Source organism: Catharus ustulatus, chromosome 2 (assembly GCF_009819885.2).
Source record: "Catharus ustulatus isolate bCatUst1 chromosome 2, bCatUst1.pri.v2, whole genome shotgun sequence".
NCBI lineage: Eukaryota > Metazoa > Chordata > Aves > Passeriformes > Turdidae > Catharus > Catharus ustulatus.
Genome location: NC_046222.1, coordinates 58702002 through 58721862, shown reverse-complemented (window position 1 = coordinate 58721862; position 19861 = coordinate 58702002). Strand labels below are relative to the sequence as shown.

Here is a 19861-nt window from a genome sequence, read left to right as displayed (position 1 = left end):
CATAATTAGATTAAAAGCCTTTGTAGGATGGTACATTATCTATCCATCTATCTATCTATCTATCTATCTATCTGTCTATCTATCTATCTATCTATCTATCTATCTATCTATCATGCTGCCTCCCCTCTTATGAAGACAACTCCAGCACAAAGACGTGACTTTACCTCTTTACCGATGTTACAGATGAATGTTGCTGTAAATTTGATTTCCACTTACTTCAGGCTTACTGACCCTCAAACATCCCACCTCCATGCCCAGCTCTGAATGGAAACCCTAGAGCACACAAGTCAAATACTGTCTGAATCAGCAAGCTACTTGTGGAAGAAGTTTCTCTAGCACAGGGGGAAAAAAAACACTTGAAGATGTAACAGAGCAGAGAGACTTTTTGCAAGTCTTGGTTTGGTTTTGGGGTACTGGGAGGAAAACATACTGAAAGGTGTTACCCTTTTGCTTGATGCAGTCTATTTTAACACAGAATGCAGCAATGGTCCAGTCATATTTGAGAGATTGGTAAGGGAAAATGCACAAATCATTTCTGTAGTCTTTCATAAAGAGAATGTCTGGAAGGGAATTATTTCAAACAGAAGAAAAATTCATCTGAGATAGTCATACAATGCATGCACAGAAAATTAATTTTAGGAAACAAAAGGATCCTTCAAAAGAAACTATTTGTAACCCAATTCATGCTCTTATCCAGTTTTCAGGCTTCAATTGACTTGATTTGAGACTCAAAAAATTCTGTATTGCTTTAGATCACATCCTCAGGAATTCTTCCATTAATTTTTAGTTCTTCTATTCCTTAGCCTTTTCAGTCTAGATGGTCTAGGACTTCTGAAAGTCTTCAAGATGGGATTTTTTTTGTCACTAACTCTGAATAAGTATTTGGGGTTTTATACATGGATATACCTCCAAAAATCCACAGAGAAGCTTTTACATACCCTGATGGTTAGAAAAATGGCAAGGACATTAAACACTATACCCCAGAGGCTCTGGTCAAAAATCCCAGAGCACACAAGCAGATGCCTTGGTTTATACAGACCATTATGCCCAGCAGAGTTTATTAATAAAGGCTGGTCCCTCTAGACACCTCTGGTGAAAGCTGAATAATCTGTGAGAGCACAAGACCCAAATCCCTCATAACACCAGAAAGCAAAGCACAGTAACAGAGCTCTGGTTTTGTTACACTTGCACCATTTGCAGCTGAGCCGCCTGTTGCAGAAAACCTTTCTGGATCCCATTCAAGCAAAAGCTGGACTTGATGATCCTGGAGGATCCCTTCCAACTCAGAGTATTCTGAGAGTCTTCTGTGATTCTATTAGAGAACGTCCAAAAGAGAGCTACGAATGTGGTGAGGGGCCTTGAGGGGAGGCTGTGTGAGGATCGGCTGAGGTCCCTTGGTCTGTTCGGCCTGGAGGAGACTGAGGGGAGCCCTCACTGCAGTCACAGCTTCCTGTGAGGGGAGAGGAGGGACAGGCACTGATCTCTGCTCTGTGCTGACCACTGACAGCACCCCAGGGAATGGCCTGAAGCTGTGCCAGGGGAGGTTTGGGTTGGATGCCGGGAAAAGGTTCTTCAGCCAGAGGTGGCTGGGCACTGGAACCTGACAGAGTTCAAGAAGCGTTTGGACAGTGCTCTCAGGCGCATGGTGTGACTCTCGGGGGTGGTCCTGTGCAGATCCAGGAGCTGACTGGTTGATCCTTGTGGGTCGCTTCCAAGACAACTCACCCAGTGACCCGAGTTCCCGTTAACTTCCCGCTACGGAGCGCGGGTCCCTCCGGGAGCCACCGCCCGCCCCGCCCCGCCGAGCCCCGCCCCCGGGCCGTCCGCGCTTCCCATTGGCCGAGGCGCCCGCCCGTCACGGCCGTTGCCTTGCGCCTGGCCCCGCCCCGGGGCGGCCATGGGGGCGGTGCCGCCCTGGGGGCGGCGCAGGGCCGGCGGCGGGGGGCTCCGGGCACCGGCACCCATGCACGGCGCGGAGGAGGCGGCGGCGGCGGGGCCGCGCGTCAAAGCGGCGAGCACGCAGACCGACAGCATGGCCGGTGAGCCGGGCTGCAGGGGTGGGAGAGGGGCGGGCCGGGGCCTCCCCCGCCGTGAGGGAACGGCGGCGCTGGCGGCGGGCCGGGCCCGGCCGGGCCGGGCGGGTGGGTGTGAGGGGGGTGTGCCCTGACCGGCCCCTCGCGGGTCTCGTCTCACCCGCCGGGCCCTTCCGGGGGCTGCCCGGTCTGTCCTCTCCTCAGGGGACTCTTTCCGCCTCTCCCCGGGGCTGCTCGGAGAGCCCGCGCCTTCCCCCTCCGCCGGTGATGCTTCAGAGAGTGCTCCTGCCCCTCACAGACAGTGCAATAAAGTGTCTACATACATATACATACATACACCTACATATGTGTGTACATAGATATATATGTGTGGGCGTATATGTGCGTGTGCATATAAAGTATCTATATACTTATATGTGCCTGTACTTTCGTATATAACTATGTATAAAAATATATTTGGCATATCTCTAGTATATATGTAGATACATTATACATATATATATGCACACTCTATACTATCTATGGTGTGTGTACATATATGCTGTATATACAGTGTGTGTATATATATACATAAAGTATACACATACTTCTGTGTATATATAGTATTTTTAAGCATATATCTATACATTAAAAAAAAAAAAATTATGTATGTCCTCTGTCCTCTGTCCTCCTCCACCCCTGCTTGGCAGCGCCCTGCTCCATGAGGCCCTTTGATAAGATAACCTTGTATTTTGCTCCACCCTCCCACCCCATTATAAGTGATTTCTTTCTCCAGCCCTACACCAGGTGCATTTAATGTGCACACAATGCAACATGCAGGAAAACACTCACCTTCTGAGGGGTGTCCTTACTAACCCCACAGTGGGCCCATGGTATGGGTCTGGTAGAGAGCAACTTTCTCACAGGGCTGGGGATGCTCAGGAGAAACAGATGCTGGTAGATTCCACAGATCCCACTGCTGCAGTCCCAAGGGAGTGGCGCGTGCATACAGATGTGATGTATATTTGGTCTCAGACTGAGCACCATGGCAGGGCACCCAGGTTTCCTGGGTGGGTATATGAGTTTTGTTTCATCCTGGTTTTATGGAAATCCTGCTTCCAAGCAAGCAAAATTGTTGAAGTCTGAAAATGGGGTTTAGTTTCCTTTTCCCAGCAGCAGAGTGATGTCACTAGTAGCTTACTCCTTGGTGTCAAGCACATCTGGACTAGGAACTCCTGCGTTATAGCCAGGACATAATCCTGGATGTGAGCCATGTCCGGGTAGGCTGTGCCCTGCTCCTGTTTGCTTCCAGGTGCAGCAGTGTTTTTGGCACCAGTACCAGCCTTCACAGTACACTGTCCCTGCATGCCTTTCTGTGCTCGCCTCACTGAAGCAAGATCCATAGTCTGGAGGAATAAAGTCATACCTTTGTGTGAAGTGGGCCTGGTGCACCTGGAAGAGCATATGTGGCTTTGCTCTCAGTAGCAGAGAGCCTGACTCCTTTATTTCCCCAGTCTTCTGCAGTTGCTTTTAGTTCTGTAAGATGTCTTCTGCCTTTTTTCCACTTTAATCAGTCTTCTCTTCACTCTGTTGGACTTAAGGGAATGTTTAACTAAGTAAGTGAGTGAAGATGTAAACATTTTGATAAAAAACTGTATCATATAAAAAACTATATGATAACTGTAACGAAAGGTCTTTCCTTCTTCATAATGTTTTCCTGCTTCTCATTATGAACTCATGTCAGGATGTTCTTGTTTGTTTCCCATGTGGTTGACAGGTCATATTCAGGTTAGGTGCAAGAAAAGAAAGAGTAATTGAAACTTGTTTGTGGTGCATGCAGTTTTTTTAAGTCTACTCTGTGTGCCAAACTGTAGTCCATTTTAGAAGACACAAAGGTGTGTGTGTGTGTGCATTGGTGTAAATTGCACTGTTTGTTTTAACTTGCCACTTGGGAACTGTTCATGTGTGTGCTATGACAGGAGTAAACAGGGGCTGTTATGAGAATGAACTCAAGTGCCCATTTAACAAAAGAGATCCTGCTTCTTTAGATGTGGCTTGTAGACTTACTTTTACAGTTTGCTTTTAGTACAAGTGACAGCAAATCTTGGTGTGTGCTGCTTGCCATGTACATTTTTAGCAGACGTATCTGACTGTGCTAACCAGGTGCCCCTTGCTGTTCCAAGTGGGGTAAGCAGAGCTGGGCAGCCTAAGGAACAGCGGATAATGTGGCACTGGATAGTGCTGCTGACAGGCCAATATTTGCTTTCCCAAATCACACTTATGTGTGAAAAAAGCTGTTAAAATACCATCTGAAAATGGTATTTCAGTCACGGATTGCATATGTTTATCTGTTGTTCTAATTGTTTGGGTTCACAGACATGCCATTAAACTAACCCTCTCCACCAGCCAGGTAATCTTAATATCTGATTATATCTCTTCCAAGCTGCTGTAACTACTTAAAGAATGTTTTTCTCTATGCTGTTCCATTCTTGCCACTGCCATTTCCTCCTTTGCAAAAACTGTAACATTGGTGGGAAAAGATAGAAACCGAAATAATACTATTGTCAGACAGCACATGTGAGACCTGCAGTGGAATGTGTGTTCATTACAGCTCTTTGTAAGCACCCCTTAAACGAGGACTGGAGTTATTTCAAGCACCTAATTAACTTCTTGCCAAGTGTGAGGCAAGATAGCTTTACATTTGGAACAGTGAAAGCTTTACTGAGCAGCTCAGTACTTCCTCCTTTTTCCTTTGTGGGACACTCGGTAATGCCGAGTGCTAGCCCTCTCAGGACAACTTCCAGATTTTGAATAGAAGCACAGCACAAGGTGCTGCTCCGAGAAGGGATCTTTGGATATTTTGTCAGAAGTGATGGACTGAGCAAAAGGTTTAAAATTTTGTAAAAATCTAGCCAAAATCTAAGCAGACTGTAAAAATTCAGATACAGGATCTCCAGAGCTGACGTAACTGGAAGGTTTCACAATGGCTCATCATTGATGTGTGTGCCTGGATAGTTTTGCCCTCTCCTGTGGTGAGCCTGAAGCTGAGTTAGAAGCTATCTCAGATTTCTGTAAGCATCTGGGAATCATTTGAGCGCATTAAGTTGTGCGGGGTCTCATGATCTCATCTGCTCTACACATCTGAGTCAAACTAACTCGCTGAATTTCAGTGGAAGTTTCACCAGTTCCTCTTGTTGCACAGATCTGATCTCTACATCTAGAACATGAGCATCCTGAGTTGGCAATGACTGCCCTGAAAAGCATAGAGTGGAAGTAGCTGCTGAAAAGAGCAGGAGGTATCGATGAACCAGCTTCTGTAGCAGCTATGGTCTAGAAGACTTAAAAAATAATGTTCAGCAATATGGAGTTTCTTTACAAATATTCTCTAATAAATGTTTCTCTTTTTTTCTTCCAAACAGGTCAAATGCCAAGACTTTCCAAGGTCAATCTTTTTACTTTATTAAGTCTCTGGATGGAGCTCTTTCCCTCGGCTGAGCAGCAGAAAAAATCCCAGGTAAAATGTCTGTGCTTATTGTTAATTGGTCTTTCTGAAGAGCTTGTTCAGTGAATTTAACCCAACTGCCCTTTAGATGACACATAGTCCAGATGAAAAAAACTAAATCAACCAAATGTAATAAACTTTCTTCAAATATTTCATAGAAGTAGAAAAAAAATCCAGTGGTGGGAGAAAAATAGCAAAATGGCTGAACAGCATGCTATTTCTGAAAAACTTTGAAAGGCAAGATATATACCCCAAGAGGTGAAGCAAGCACTAAAAAATGGCAGGTGTTTTAAAAGCATGATGTGGTGTATACCCTGTGTGTAAAGTCAGTGTGGTTGTTGGTGTAGACAGACTCTTAGAGTTACAATGTTCATGACTGTAGATGAGTTCTTTTATACAGTGGGGTGTACACAAATACGTGAAATGTTTGCTGATCAAGAGCTTGTGGGTACAGTAATTTCACGAATACAAGCCGCACCAATTTGACCAAAATTTTGGTGGAAACCCGGAAGTGCGGCCAATATTCCGGGGCGGCTAATACATTAACAAAATTCTAAAAGCTGCCAACACGGAAGTGAGAGCCCGCGGCAGCCCCAAGCCAAGCTGGAGCCTGGCCGGCCCCGGCAGAGGTGGGAAAGCCTGGCAGAGGCGGGGCCAGCAGTGTGGGGGCGGGTGGCAGAGCCTGAGCCAGCAGGGCGGGGCAGGGGGGGCGGCAGAGCCTGAGCCAGCAGGGCGGGGGAGCCCGGGAGAACTGGGGCTAGCAGTGCAGGGGAGCATGGCAGAAGCAGGAAGGCCGGCGGGTGGGGCTGCCTGGCAGCGGGGGAAGCCCAGCAGAATCGGGGCCAGCAGCGTGGGGGAGCCCGGCGGTGCGGGGGCCTGCAGTGCCGACCAGGGCGAGGAAACGCGGCGGCGGCGGCAGCCCGCCGGCGGGGCTAGCGAACGCGGCGCGGCCGGCGAGCCCGGCGGCGGCAGCCCACCAGCCGGGCGAGCGAACGCGGCAGCGGGGCGGTGCTGACGGGAGAGGGGGGCCAGCGAGCCCGGTGGCGGCGGCAGCACCACCCGGCCAGCCCCGCCGAGCCGTGGCGCTGAGCTGGGCCACCCGGTCCCGTCGGCAACCATGAGCGGGCCGAGCCTTCCTGGCCCCGCCCCGAGCCAGTAAACCCCGCTATGCCGCGATCCTGTTACTAATTGGCCAATTTGTGAAAGCTGCGCATGGATTCTCGTGACGAACGAAAGTGCGGCTAATATTCGGGGTGCGGCTTATCTATTGACAAAGACAGCAACATTGTCGAGGCACCGGAAGTGCGGCTTATAATCCGTGCGGCTTGTATTCGTGAAACTACTGTAATTACTTTAGTGACAAGGAAAAGAAACCACCCTTGAGAGTGGATCTTCTAAACAGTAGCCAGTTACTCCGCAAAGTCAAGAGGCATTTTCAGACTGACTGGGAACAGGATGTTTCCTTTTGTGATCAGAGTTGTTACTGGACTCTAGAAAAATAACCTGGGTGACAATTAGGCCTCATTTTCAAAGCTGGGTATGTCCCAGGCTAGATCCAAAAGAAGGATAAATGAGCAGCACCTACAGCCTTCAAAAGCAGTTTGAAATTTAGTAATTCCACTAGAAGTGGCATTTGGCTTGTATGTAGGGCTTTAATAAAGTCTCATTTCTGTAACCACAAAGCAGTTGAATAATTTACAGATCTAAGGCATCAGGATTCAGTAGCAGCTGGATAGTATAGTGAGATCTGTTTCACCAGCTTCATCAAACTAGCTTGTATCCAGTTTTCTCACAATACATGGGAATCCAGATGTAATAACTCTTGTCTGTGGTATGCAGACCTCTTCCATGCATGGAAGATTCTTTAGAATCAGGATTCATTACATAAATGAAGAGACACAAATAAAGCTAGAGAAGCTGTTGGCTCCCAGGATGGTCAAGCTTAAGACAAAAATTAAATTCTTGAGCATTTCCAGATGCTGGCTGATCCAAAGAAGATTTCAGCTATAATTGACAGAATTTTCTATGCTGCTTCTGGATTTTGTTGCAGGTAAAGCAATAACCAGAAGAAATCAAGAATTTGTGAGACACAGCACCCTGATATTAACAGGCACATGTGAAAACAAAACAACAACAAAAAATGCTTAGGAAAGTGCAGATTGTTTAATGATTCATTTGTACTGAAGAGCTCTATGCTCTGCTGCTGGTTGGTTACTGTTATGCAAGAAAGAGCTGTAACATCTTTATGGACTCAGTGTTGAAAAAAAATAAAATAATAACAATACCTTTTTTTCGTAGGTGAAGAAGAGTGGTCTGGTTGTGGTGAAAAATATGAAGATTATTGGTCTTCATTGCTCCAGTACAGACTTGCATGCTGGCCAGATTGCACTCATTAAACATGGATCAAGACTTAAAAACTGTGATCTTTATTTTTCCAGAAAACCATGTTCAACTTGTTTAAAAATGATTGTAAATGGTAAGCAATGACTGTAGTAGAGTAGGAGTAAATGTTAGGCTTGTGATTGAAAAAGAAAACCTGTTTTCTCTTTGGACTGTCCCAGTTGTGAATGCCAATCCCTGATTTGTTTTCCGTAAGGGTGAATGTACATTTCCTGGAGCTGATGGTCAAGAAAGTGGGGTTTGCTGCCAAGACAAACATTGTTTCTCTGTAATGTGCAACCGTTATTACTGGTGGTGCTTGTCTCTCAGCTGGGATGCACTGCTGAGGTTCTGACAGTCCTTTTGCACTCTGCCAGAGCAATCCTAAGCCTGATGACTAGGCCTAGATGGTTGTATTTTTCCTTGTTTTCCCATTGCTTGTCACTGACACCAGGGAAGACTGGGTTTTTATGCAGAAATCACAGGGAGTACTTTAGGGTTTCCTTGTCCCATGACAGTTGATGAAGACAAACAAGATCATTCACTTTCAGAAATGGGATCTGTTGGTACAGCCCTTCTGTAAATACTGATTTTTTAATCTCAGCAGCAATGTCTATCAGTGCTAACTTCTTTTTGTGTGTTGCTAATTTATCTGTTGGATATAAGATTGCAAAATTAGGCAGTCACAAAAATTTGAGAACTTGGGTAACTCAAATTTTTATCTGTAGTCTGGTTATCTGATTATAACCCTTTATACTTGTATCTACCAGCATTTTTGTTGTCTAGACACCCATTAGGCAGGACTTGAGGCCTTCAAAAAGTAAAACCAGTGTGAGGCAATAGTGTTTTGAATATGAGCCTTATGTTCCACTGCACTTGGACTGTTTCTTCTGCTGCATTATCTTCTCTTCCAGCTGGGGTGAACAGGATTTCTTACTGGCCTGCAGATCCTGAAATCAGCTTGCAGAACGAGGTGTCCAATCCAACAAGCACTGAGGATGCAAAGCTGGATGCCAAAGCAGTGGAAAGACTGAAGTCAAACAGTCGTGCTCGTGTGTGTGTGTTGCTTCAGCCTTTGGTGTGCTACATGGTGCAATTTATTGAAGAAACTTCCACCAAGTTTGATTTTATTCAGAAAATAGCAAAATCACAGTCTGACTGTAACACTGACTTTTATACTGCATGTAGGCAAGAGAGGATAAAAGAGTATGAAAGTTTATTTCTAATTTCAAATGAGGAAATGCACAAACAAATATTGATGACAATTGGACTGGAGAACCTCTGTGAAAATCCTTACTTCAGCAACCTTAGGCAGAATATGAAAGATCTTGTCTTGGTCTTGGCGTCAGTGGCTGCCAGTGTCCCAGTCTTTGGCTGCTTTGGATTTTACAAGAGTGGATCCCAACGAACAAATGAAGCAGATGATCAGTGTTTGCCCCAGGACGTGGCCAGGCACTGTATGATCCAAGCCAGGCTCCTTGCATATCGGACAGGTGAGTCATTACCAGAGCACAGGAACAATGAGCTCTCATCAGTAGAGCAAGTTCCTGCTTTCAGTCTTATTCTTCCAGATACTTCCTTGAGCAAACTGCTCAATTCCACTCCTGAATGTGTGAAACAAGTGCAACAGTAATTGTAAAGACTCCTCAGGGGCACACAGTATTGTGTGTGGAAAGCTTTCCATGAGGAAATCAGTGCAGGTATTTCACATACAGTGCTGGCAAACCCTGCCCTGCCAATGTGTCCAATGCCCAACTGAAAATAGAACAGGATGACATTTAAGTTCTTCAAGCTGCTCTGAGGCTCTTTTTACTGAGGTCTCACAAGATGATTCTGTTATCAAATAAATGTCAATATTTCAAGCAGATTATGTACGCTTCAGAAAAAGCAGTGAAATAATATCCTTCAGTAGGACATTAAGTACAGTTCTATTAAGTCTCCTAGTCCTAATGTTATTAGTGGAAGTGCTTATATGTCTGATGGGGATTTTCTTTGCACAGATGCTGGAGTTTTATGTCCAGGCTTCTGAGGTCGAAAGATAGTTACTGACTCTCTTGATAGAGATGACCTCTGTTAGCTGCTTTAAAATGCTAAGTTCTTCCAGAGAACATGGTACTCCACAGAAATGTTTTTGTACTCTAGATATGATAGTTGATTTTTTAAAACCATTGTAAACAATAGTGCATATATAAAGCTTAAACCAAAACTAATCCCCCAACACACCCATCCAAACCTAACCTATTAAGTCAGGTGCTCTCAGCAAATTTTATCTCCAAAAAATTGCAGAGGTCACATTTGTAAATGTAATTCAGAAGTTTCATGGAACCAGTTACGAGTTCTTTGTACAGCTTGTGTTATACAGAACAAGATGGAGTGATCAAGCTTGAGTACTCACTCTTGGGGTGGCAAAGTTCAGGTTTATCTGTAGTATTCAGCCTGGACTCAGGTCTGGGGTTTGAGTCAACTTTTATTGCACTGTAATGAAATTTAAATCGATAGCAGCTCACACACGTGTTTAAGTGCTTTACACTACTATATATACACTATATATATGTGGATAAAAATGGGAGCAAGAACACAGGATGTTTTCTAAGCTGGTTTAATTAGTCATTATCATTTTCATCAGTGGCTAATAAATATGTAGAATATAAATGAAGACAGCTTTGATAAAATACATCTTTCAGTGATTGCATGTGGTAGTGATACTAAGAATGATGAAAATTATTCATGGAAACAGTGTGCTCTGAGATACTAATCAATGGAATCCTGAAATGTTTTTCTCCTTGATATGCTCTGTTTTAACTGGTCAAGATTCTCATCAGTAGCTACTGGGAAAGATTTTCAAGTGCCATAAAAACCATCCAAATCACATAATGAAAGCTCTTTACCAGTTTTCCTGTGGTGGTGATAGACTACACCCCCAAAAAACAATTGTTAGTATTTTCTCTCTGAATTGGGTATAAAATGGAACTAATTTTGATAGGACTTCAGACCACAGAACCGTAAACTTAAAGAACGACAGAAAGTCGTAGTAAACAACAAGAAGGTTTCTATCAGTTTGCTGTCTCATGTTAGTGAATCTGTCCACACATATTCTTGGCGTGCATTTTCTTATCTTTGTGTTGGCTGCTTAATTTCATTTGTGAACAAATATACACAGCAAAATCTTAGAATGACTGCCTTGCAGTAAGAGCACACACAGCTTTTACAGTAGACTCATATGATTTCCAAGCTTTTAATATTTCTGCATTTCTTTGCTCCCGTTCACAAAGCAACAATAAATGTTGTTCCTTACTCTATGATATCGTATTTTAATGTGTAGGTAACTCAGAAGTGCTTTATTTGTTATTTACTCCTAAAATGTTATGTATTTTAGAGGATCATAAAACGGGAGTTGGAGCTATTATTTGGGCAGAGGAAAAATCAGTAAGTATTGAAAAAGTTTCTTTTTCTTGCACTCACAGTTCATACACTGCCTTTGAGCTTTTTATTTCCTTAAAGTTGATACACTTCTATTTTCCATACACACGCCCAGCTTTAGTAACTAAGTCAATGACTAGTTCATTGTTATACTTTAAGATGTAGAGGAGGAATAAATTATTTTAGTAACTACAACAATGTCTCTGCCTGCATTTTCATCAAGCCTGCTTCCCCAGTCATTGTCAGTTATTCCAGGTATCCTGGCTGTAAGGTTTTGCCTCAGCTGCTGATCAGGCAGCATGGGCCCAGCATGGCCCCTCTTGGCAGATCTTTTTAGGAGAGGTCTCAGTGCCATTGTAGCCTAACAGTCTCCTGAGGATATTTGTTGCAGTTGAAATTCTGTATGGGCTTTAGCACATTCCTTTTTGTATCAAAGTGGTATTTTTCTATTGATATTGTTACAGTGCTTTTTTCCCATCCAAACTGAAAGTTTTTGTTCTTTCTGTTTCCGCTTATCCATGTTACCAGTCCCAGGTTCCTCATTCTTCTCACAGCTGCAACATATTCTTGATTTGTTTTTAGCACTTCAGTCATCAGCTGCTTATTGCTGTTTTGTTTCTTTTTCTTATTTCAGTCACCAATTGCCTCTTACCAGCCCACTGGTCACTGGGTCTGTTAAAACACAGGCAAAACACCATCTCTGGCACATTGGGGATGAACTCCATTTAATCATGTATTTAATGTGTACATAATAATCTGTAATCTGTATTTAATTGTCTACATTGTTAAGGACTACATCCTTCTGACTTGTTGTCCCTGCTGTCAGTATTACTTGCCAAAAGGAAAACCCCAAAAGCCTGGTGCAGGTAACAGAGGTGTTACACTTTACTTGTGCAGCTCCTGCAGGGCTCAGTGGGAAAACTTCATACAGACATGGAGCAGTTGGCAAGAGCTGAGCTGTCTGGTCCTGTAAAAGTATACATTGCTCAGCACTTTGACTTAAAACTCAGTCAAAATACCTCCAAATTTGATGTTTTGTTTACTGTTGCAGAGAGGCTGTGATGGAACAGGAGCAATGTATTTTGTAGGCTGTGGTTACAATGCCTTTCCTGTTGGATCTGAATATGCTGATTTTCCACACATGGATGATAAGCAAAAAGATCGGGAAATCAGAAAGTTCAGATACATTATCCATGCGGAGCAGAACGCCCTGACATTCAGGTAATGGGCTTATTCTTACCACAAAGAAGAATGAGATGGTTTGGAAACAATTCCATGACAAATGTATGTTGTGGTTTAAGCCCATCGGGGAAGGTACACACCAGGCAGCCTCTCACTCATCCCCCTGCCCCCCAGTGGAATGGCAAGAAGAATCAAAAGCAAAATTTGCAGGTTGAGACAAGAACAGTTTGATAATTGAAACAAATTAAAATTAGTAGTAGTAGTAGTAGATTATGAAAAATATAAAACCCAAAGTAAAAGCAATTAATGCACAATACAACTGCTCACCAGCCACTGATCAATGCCATGCCCCATCCCTGAACCCTGATCAATGTCCCTTCTAGGTAATTCCCCCAGTTAATATACTGGGAGTGACATGGAATATCTTAGCATGGAATATCCTTTGGACCAGTTTGGGTCATCCTTCTTTCTTCTTGTGCAGCTCCTCACTGCCAGAATATGAATCAAAGCACTTGATTCAGAGTAAGCATTACTTAGCAACAACTAAAACATCAGTCTGTTTTCAACATTATTCTCGTACTAAATCCTAAAGACAGCACTGCAGCAGCTGCTGAGGAGAAATTGACTGTGTTCCAGTGCAAACTAGGACAATGTGTGATGTCGCTGTGATGAACTGTGGATTGCAATCACAGTCTATTTTATGCCTGTGATGTAGAAGTTGGATGAGTATGGACACAGTCAGCTCCTGGGGTTTCTTCAGATTTCTTACATGAACTTGGGTTTTAAAGGGCATTGGCTCCTTCAGTTATCCTTCAGATACAAGCCACTGGCTCTGCTTCTTGCTAGACCATGCTGTAACCCAAAATGAGGAAGTGTGGCAGTTAATGAAGCTTCCAACAATAATAGGTGTGGAGACATGAGATGGGTGTTGTTCACAGATAGTGAAACCAAACCACATTCCATTGTGTACTTGTGCATTTGATAAGGAATAAGTTGTTTCTGAGAGTAAATAACATTTCTTTGCTTCTTTTTGAGGTATCAAATTTGTCACAATCCAAAACTATCAAGATACAAACTCTGAAATTCTGATTTCTGACTGCTTATAGGTGTCGAGAAATAAAGCCAGATGAGAGAAGCATGATATTTGTAACAAAATGTCCATGTGATGAATGTGTCCCTTTAATTAAAGGAGCTGGTATCAAGCAGATCTATGCAGGAGATGTTGATGCTGGAAAAAAGAAAGCAGACATATCCTATATGAAGTTCAGTGAACTTGAGGGTGTAAGCAAATTCACAGTAAGTGTCTAAATGTATTGTATTCTAAAAACTGGGGGCAGCATTGATGGGAGAGTAGAGTGAGCAGTCACCTGCAGCCAGCATAGAGGAGCTCTGTGCTATTTAGTCAGGTGAGTGGAATTAAGAAGTTGCTCTGTCACAATTCTGGGGAGCAGTGCTGTGCCATGCGCCAGAGGGTGGGGCCAAGCCCCTCTATTTTCTCGTCTAAATGGAGGATTCCCCCTCTAACTCAATATTGTTGGAGGTGGTCTCTTCACAGGGTGAAGTTCTCTCCAAGCGTTCCCTGTCACAACATGGCAGCTGATTTGGGAGGTCACTGTGTGATTTTGTTGGCCCTTCTGGCAGCTCCCAAAAGAGCAGCATTGGGTTTCAAATGGGGCCAGTACAGCTGCAGTCAGGGCACTCTCTGTGACAAACTGCAGCACTGTCCATGTGAGCAGCCTCATTCCCCCTTCTCAAGAGAGTTAATGGCTGCATGCCTGTAGTTATTTGTCCTCAAAGCAAGTGTGTTCAAGAGGGAGTCCTTCATTCCCCACCTCACCCCTAGTCATGCCTCTTCAGTGGAGGCCTGTAGGCTACTTTGTATGTCTCCCTTTGCTCCTTGTTCTGTCTTCTGGAAAAGTAAACATTTTGTTTTTCTTTTACCAGTGGCAACTAAGTCCATTGCACACTAATGCACTTGAATTCCATGACCCTACAGCCAGGGAAAGTAAGTATTTTTTCATTAATTCATTTTGTCACTGAAATTAATAAGTGAGATCACGTTTTAAACCGACTTGATTCCCTCTGGGATTATTTAGTCTTAATTAGTCTTGATTTCAGTGAGTTAAATTTTACTGTGAAAAGTTTTATGAGGTTTTTGAATAGATGAGCTAACTGTAATAGGTAATAACTAACTGTAATTGGTGAACTAGCTTGTAACAGAATGTTTGGCATTGACACACGCTACAAAATCTAGCAATGCTATTATGAAGGCCAGCAACATGCTGTTTGGCATGTAGATCATTTCAGAACTTGATCATGTTTTAAATGTTGTTCTAGTAAGACTTTTTAGATTGTGTTCCTAAAGAGTACCATTATTTTTCAAGAGAAATTGGACTGGACTCCTTCAAGTCATTTATATATGTTCTGCAGAACATTTAGGTGCTTTTATATTTGTGTGCATATATATATATGTATATGCATGTGCATATTAAAAAGGTCACCTTTTCAAAAAAGGGTTTAGATAAGTCTTACTTTGAAGCCAGTTTGTGCTACAAAAGAGACCCACCATAGGCATCTACTGTCAGCTACCAATCCTTAAATTCATCCAGAAAGGGAAAACAACAGTGAAAGTGGCAGGTAAATAATTTTTGTGCTTCAAGCATTAAGATGCAGTGTAAAGATGCATTGAGTACTGTGCTAGGAGCATAAAAAAGACTGAAGGTAGTTTTTGTGCCACACAAATAGCCATGTACTCCGAGCCAATTCCTAACATGTACTAGAGATAGATTAGTGGAGAAGTCTTTATTAGCTACTTCCTTATGGTCTCAGGGAAGTGAGGAGGGAAGGGCTCAGAGTAGTGTTTATGGCATTAGTGATCACTGCAAAATGTCAGGGCTTGTTTGTCCCTCTCTCTCTTAATGGCTTTTAGACCCAACTGGAGAAAGATTAATCCTGGGGTACTTTGTTTGACAACTTTTAACAGGGCTCATTTCTCTAACAGTTTTCTTTAAAGTGGTGTGCCTGCATTCTCAATACTGAACTAGTTTAAGTTCTTCTCTTTCCTTGGTATATTCCTCTTAGCTATGATTATTGCATGTTCCTCTTTGTAAGGGGAAGAAGACAATCTCCACCCCATTCCCCACCCCCAATGTTATTCCAGTGTGCTTGTCCATGTTGAGCATTAGGCTATGCTTGCTGTTGTATTAATGCTCCATGCATATTTTTTTCTTTAGATGGGGTCCAGAAAACAAAATCGCTGGATGACCAGCAGCACCAAAGCAAGAAACTGTGTCTTGGTCATTACTGAATAATTAAGCACTTCCTGCAGTCTTGCTTCATACTTTTTATAATACAGCCTGTTTGCACTTTCAAATAAGGAAGAGTTTTATTTATTGTTTGGAAAGTGAATTTTAGAATAAGTTTATTTATGATGTCTTTAATGTTTTACAGCGTTGCCTGAAGGTCTTTTTAATTTAGAAGCTCCTGATGAAAAAATGCTGCTTGTATTTTCTGTGAAAGTGATTGGGTGGCTGATCATTTTTAACTCATTAAAAAAAAATACTCAAAGTTCATTGATGATAGATCAGAGTCATAATAAAATGGTGTCTTATCTGCTTGTGGTATGGATTGAGGGAATGTTCTGGGCTAGCAAATGGCTGAAATAAGCCATAGTTCTTCAAATACAATCATCAAGGGAATCTTCTAGGAAATGGTAGGTAAATAATCACCAGCAACTATCTCTGTTCTTGAAAGTGGCTTTTGCTTCTCGGTGTGCTTCTCAGTATAATGGACACAAAACCATTGGGATAACAGTCATTGCTAAATGATTTGGACCCAATCTTGTCTGTCATACATACTTTCTACCATAGCAGCAGAGCTGTTTAGTTTTGTGGTACTTGCCTTGCTGCTCTGTGTGCTTCCTCACATGCAGTCCATCTGAATTAATGAAGACAAAGATTAGCTTTTGCTTTTTCTCAGCTTCTGGAGCAGGCATAAAAGCATTAGGCTGTATGCATCTCACTGGCACCTACATACCTGTGAAGATTGCAAGTGTTGAGGTTTTGTTAATCTTCACTGACATGCTTCTACGACTACAGAAGCTAATAAATCACCAGTGTCTTGTTGTTTCTTAGATAGGGTGATCTGTACCAGTGGAATAGCCCAAATCTTTTCAGGTGCGCATTTCTTGGATGACTACACTACAAGAGTGACATTGAAACAGTCACTGAAACTGAAGTCTAGTGTTGTTGCTAGTTTTGATTGGGCAAGTAATGCATAACCAGAACAAAGAGTTGTACACAGAACCTTTTGATTCCCATCTGTTTCCTGCTTTGAATCTGACCTCTAACTGTTTGTTTTAGCAGATGTCCCAAGACTTTCTGTTCACTCCTCTGCTGAACTCTCCAGTACAAACACCTTAAATCTTTTTCTTCTTTTGTTGGTAGGATATGTAAACAGCCTTTCCCAGTTATTTCATGCGTCTTATCTTTGCTGCCCTTCTTAAAAGTCCTGGAAGGGAAATCATGTCTTAAGATGCATCTGTAGGTTCTTTTTGTCTTTTTAGGTTTTGGGGAAGCTTGGAACTGGATAGCAGAGCTTTGACTGGAGAGTGTACACTGTCCAAACTAGAATAAAAATTCTGCCCTAGTCCACCCATTGAAACCTTCTTGTTCCCATAATCCTTTGGCAATGCTCATCTACTTGAAGCAGAAGTAAGGGAAAAAGTAGCCAGATTTAAGGCCCCTTCAAGTTATATAGTGCTCAGTTTACTGGTATCAAAATCAGTAAAATCTGTATTTTAATAGAAACAGCTGAAGTTAAAAAGTCCCTTAAGCATCATAGGTGGCCTTGGTACACAGAGAAGTAAATTATTTCATACACATAAAATAACTACACTGCAGTGAATGCTGCTGGTAATCTCTGCTTCAGGAGGAGTAAAGATTCTACCTTTACTTTTTTTAAGGGTCAGATTTTTTTACAAAACTTTATGTGAAACTGGGAATTCCTTATAAGACTGAAGGCTTAGAAGCCTGGCTTTATTTCTGTCTTACTATAGTCTACAAATTCTTCCAAAGGCTCAAAAATTTCTGTAGGCTCTGATTGTCAGTATAACCCTACTTTAATTTTTACTGGAATTACAAAGTAGGACTTTATCTTGGCCAACAGGAGCAATGCAAATGGAGCTCCTCTCTCAGCCTGTGGACTCTCTAGTTGCTGCTCTGTTTGTCTGCTTACCAGGGAGAGCCACAGAATACTGGACATCTCCTGCAGGGCTTATTTTGCAAATCAACTCTAGGATGTTTGTTTCTTACATAAAAACTGCAAAGTATTTACTCAAGAAGTGTAAAAGTTATATATTTTATACATTGTTTGAAATTTCTGTATACATTTTGAGACTTTCTCGTTCATTTCAGAACAATCATTGTAATTGCAGGTATTAATATCAGTAATAATTTGGCCTCCTGACTGAGAATTACAGAAATTCTCTGTTAATTGTCTGTCTTACAGTAAAACATGCTTCCTGCTAATAAATTAATCTGACAGTAAGTACTGAAGTGTATTTTTAAGTGCTTTGGGTTATTAAGAACACTGCAGAATGCTTTGGGATGCTCACACTCCTTACAGTGATGCCCACTACTGTTTGCTGGGCTGTAACGCCTCCCTCTACTCTGCCTGAAGAATTTGTCTCCACATGAGACTTTGCCTCCTGCCAGCCCCAGGAAAGGGCTGGGATTCCCTTCCTTGACCCGTGAGGATTAATTTCTTCTTCCTCAGGAGAGTGGGAGCTGCATCAGGGAGCATTGCAAGCTGCCTCCTCCACGGTGTGTTCCTTTGTTGGGGAGGATCAAAGCAGATGAAGCTTTGATGATCCCACAATAAAACTGGTCTCTGCCTCGCATCCTGCCTTGCTGTCCTGGCTTGCCTGTATGGGTGCCCCAGTTCCCACTCACCACAGAGTGGAGCAGGATCACTGTGGTGATGGAGCTGAGAACAGTGCCAGGCTGCAGAGCAGCTGTAGGGCAGTGGGGCTGCAGCATCAAGTGAGCGATGCTGGGGCTCTGGCCCACTGGGGGTTACATCCATCTGGCTCCAGTCCAGGCATTTGGACTGAGGGCCTGGTAGCCAGTGGAATTCATTATGGCTGTTTCTACAGTTAGTTTTCCTTTTAGGCTGAAAGGAATCCACTCGATGCCCTCCAAGACTGGCTCATGTCACAGTAAGTGGGGACAGATGGGAGATGTGTTCCAGAAGTGCTCTTGAGCTGAAACGTCATTGTAAACCACAGTGAGCAGTCAGTGGGACACAGCCAGGCTGGCAAAAGGACAGGCTTCCCAAAGCCATGTTTAATGTGGGAACTACTCTGGAAAGCCTTGTAGTCCTCTAAATAGTTTTTTTTAAATTTCAGTCATTGTGCCTGCAAACCAGACTCCCAAATATCTGGCTTTAATTTGTTGGATCCAATAAGTGACATTGCTTAGAGAATAGGAAAGCAAAGAAGGCTGATGGTATATGCTGATCTCAAATAGATCTGGGTTACTGTTGTATTGGGTTTGTGGGGCAAGGTTTTGGTAGTTGAGTAGCTTTTGGGGTTGCTTCTGTGAGATGCTTCCACAAGTTTTGCCCATATCTGACAGATCCAATGCCAGCCAATTCTAGGATGGACAAACTTCTGGCCAAGGCCAAGCCCAGTAGCCACCCACCAGTGCCAGTGGGGTAATAGATTTAAGAAGTGGGGAAAAGCTGTTCCATTGCAGCCAGAGAGAAGAGTGAGACTGTGTGAAAGGAACAGCTCAGCAGACACCAAGGTCAGTGGAGAAGAAGGGGAAGGAGGGAGCAGAGATTCCCTGGTGCAGACCATGGGGAGGCAGCTGTGCCCCTGCAGCCCAGGGAGGTTCATAGGGGAGAACTCCTGTGGAGAACTCCACACTGGAGCAGGTGAATGCCAGAGGAGGCTGTGATTCCGTGGGAAGCCCGTGCTGGAGCAGAGTTCTGGCAGCATCTGTGGGAAGCCAGTGGAGAGAGGAGCCCCTCTGGAGCAGGTTTGCTGGCAGGACTTGTGACCCACAATGGAGCAATTAATGAATAACTGAGGGAAGGATGCATGTTGGAGAAGTTCATGGAGGACTGTCGTTTGTGGGGAGGGACCCAACGGTGGAACAGGGGGAGAATGTGAGGAGTCCCCCCGCCCGAGGAAGAAGGAGTGGCAGAGACAAAAGTGCGGTGACTGACCACAGTTCCCGTTCCTCTTCCCCTTGTGCTGCTGGAGGGAAGAAGGCAGACAATTCGGGAAGAAGTTGAGCCCGGCAAGAAGAAAGGAGTAAGGGGAAGTTGTTCTAAGATCTGTTTATTACTCATTACCTTCTAC

General features: G+C 43.4%; 1 protein-coding gene across 1 annotated transcript; it reads left to right on the top strand.

Annotated features, from left to right (window-relative positions):
- Positions 1-1905: 1905 nt before the first annotated feature.
- Positions 1906-18042, top strand: CDADC1 (cytidine and dCMP deaminase domain containing 1). The gene is made up of 9 exons (XM_033052059.2): positions 1906-2039; positions 5432-5526; positions 7813-7990; positions 8808-9386; positions 11270-11319; positions 12365-12534; positions 13602-13791; positions 14440-14500; positions 15729-18042. The coding sequence occupies exons 1-9, from the start codon at positions 1964-1966 to the stop codon at positions 15800-15802; spliced, it is 1473 nt and encodes a 490-aa protein (XP_032907950.1). The 5' UTR covers positions 1906-1963; the 3' UTR covers positions 15803-18042.
- The last annotated feature ends 1819 nt before the right edge of the window (positions 18043-19861 follow it).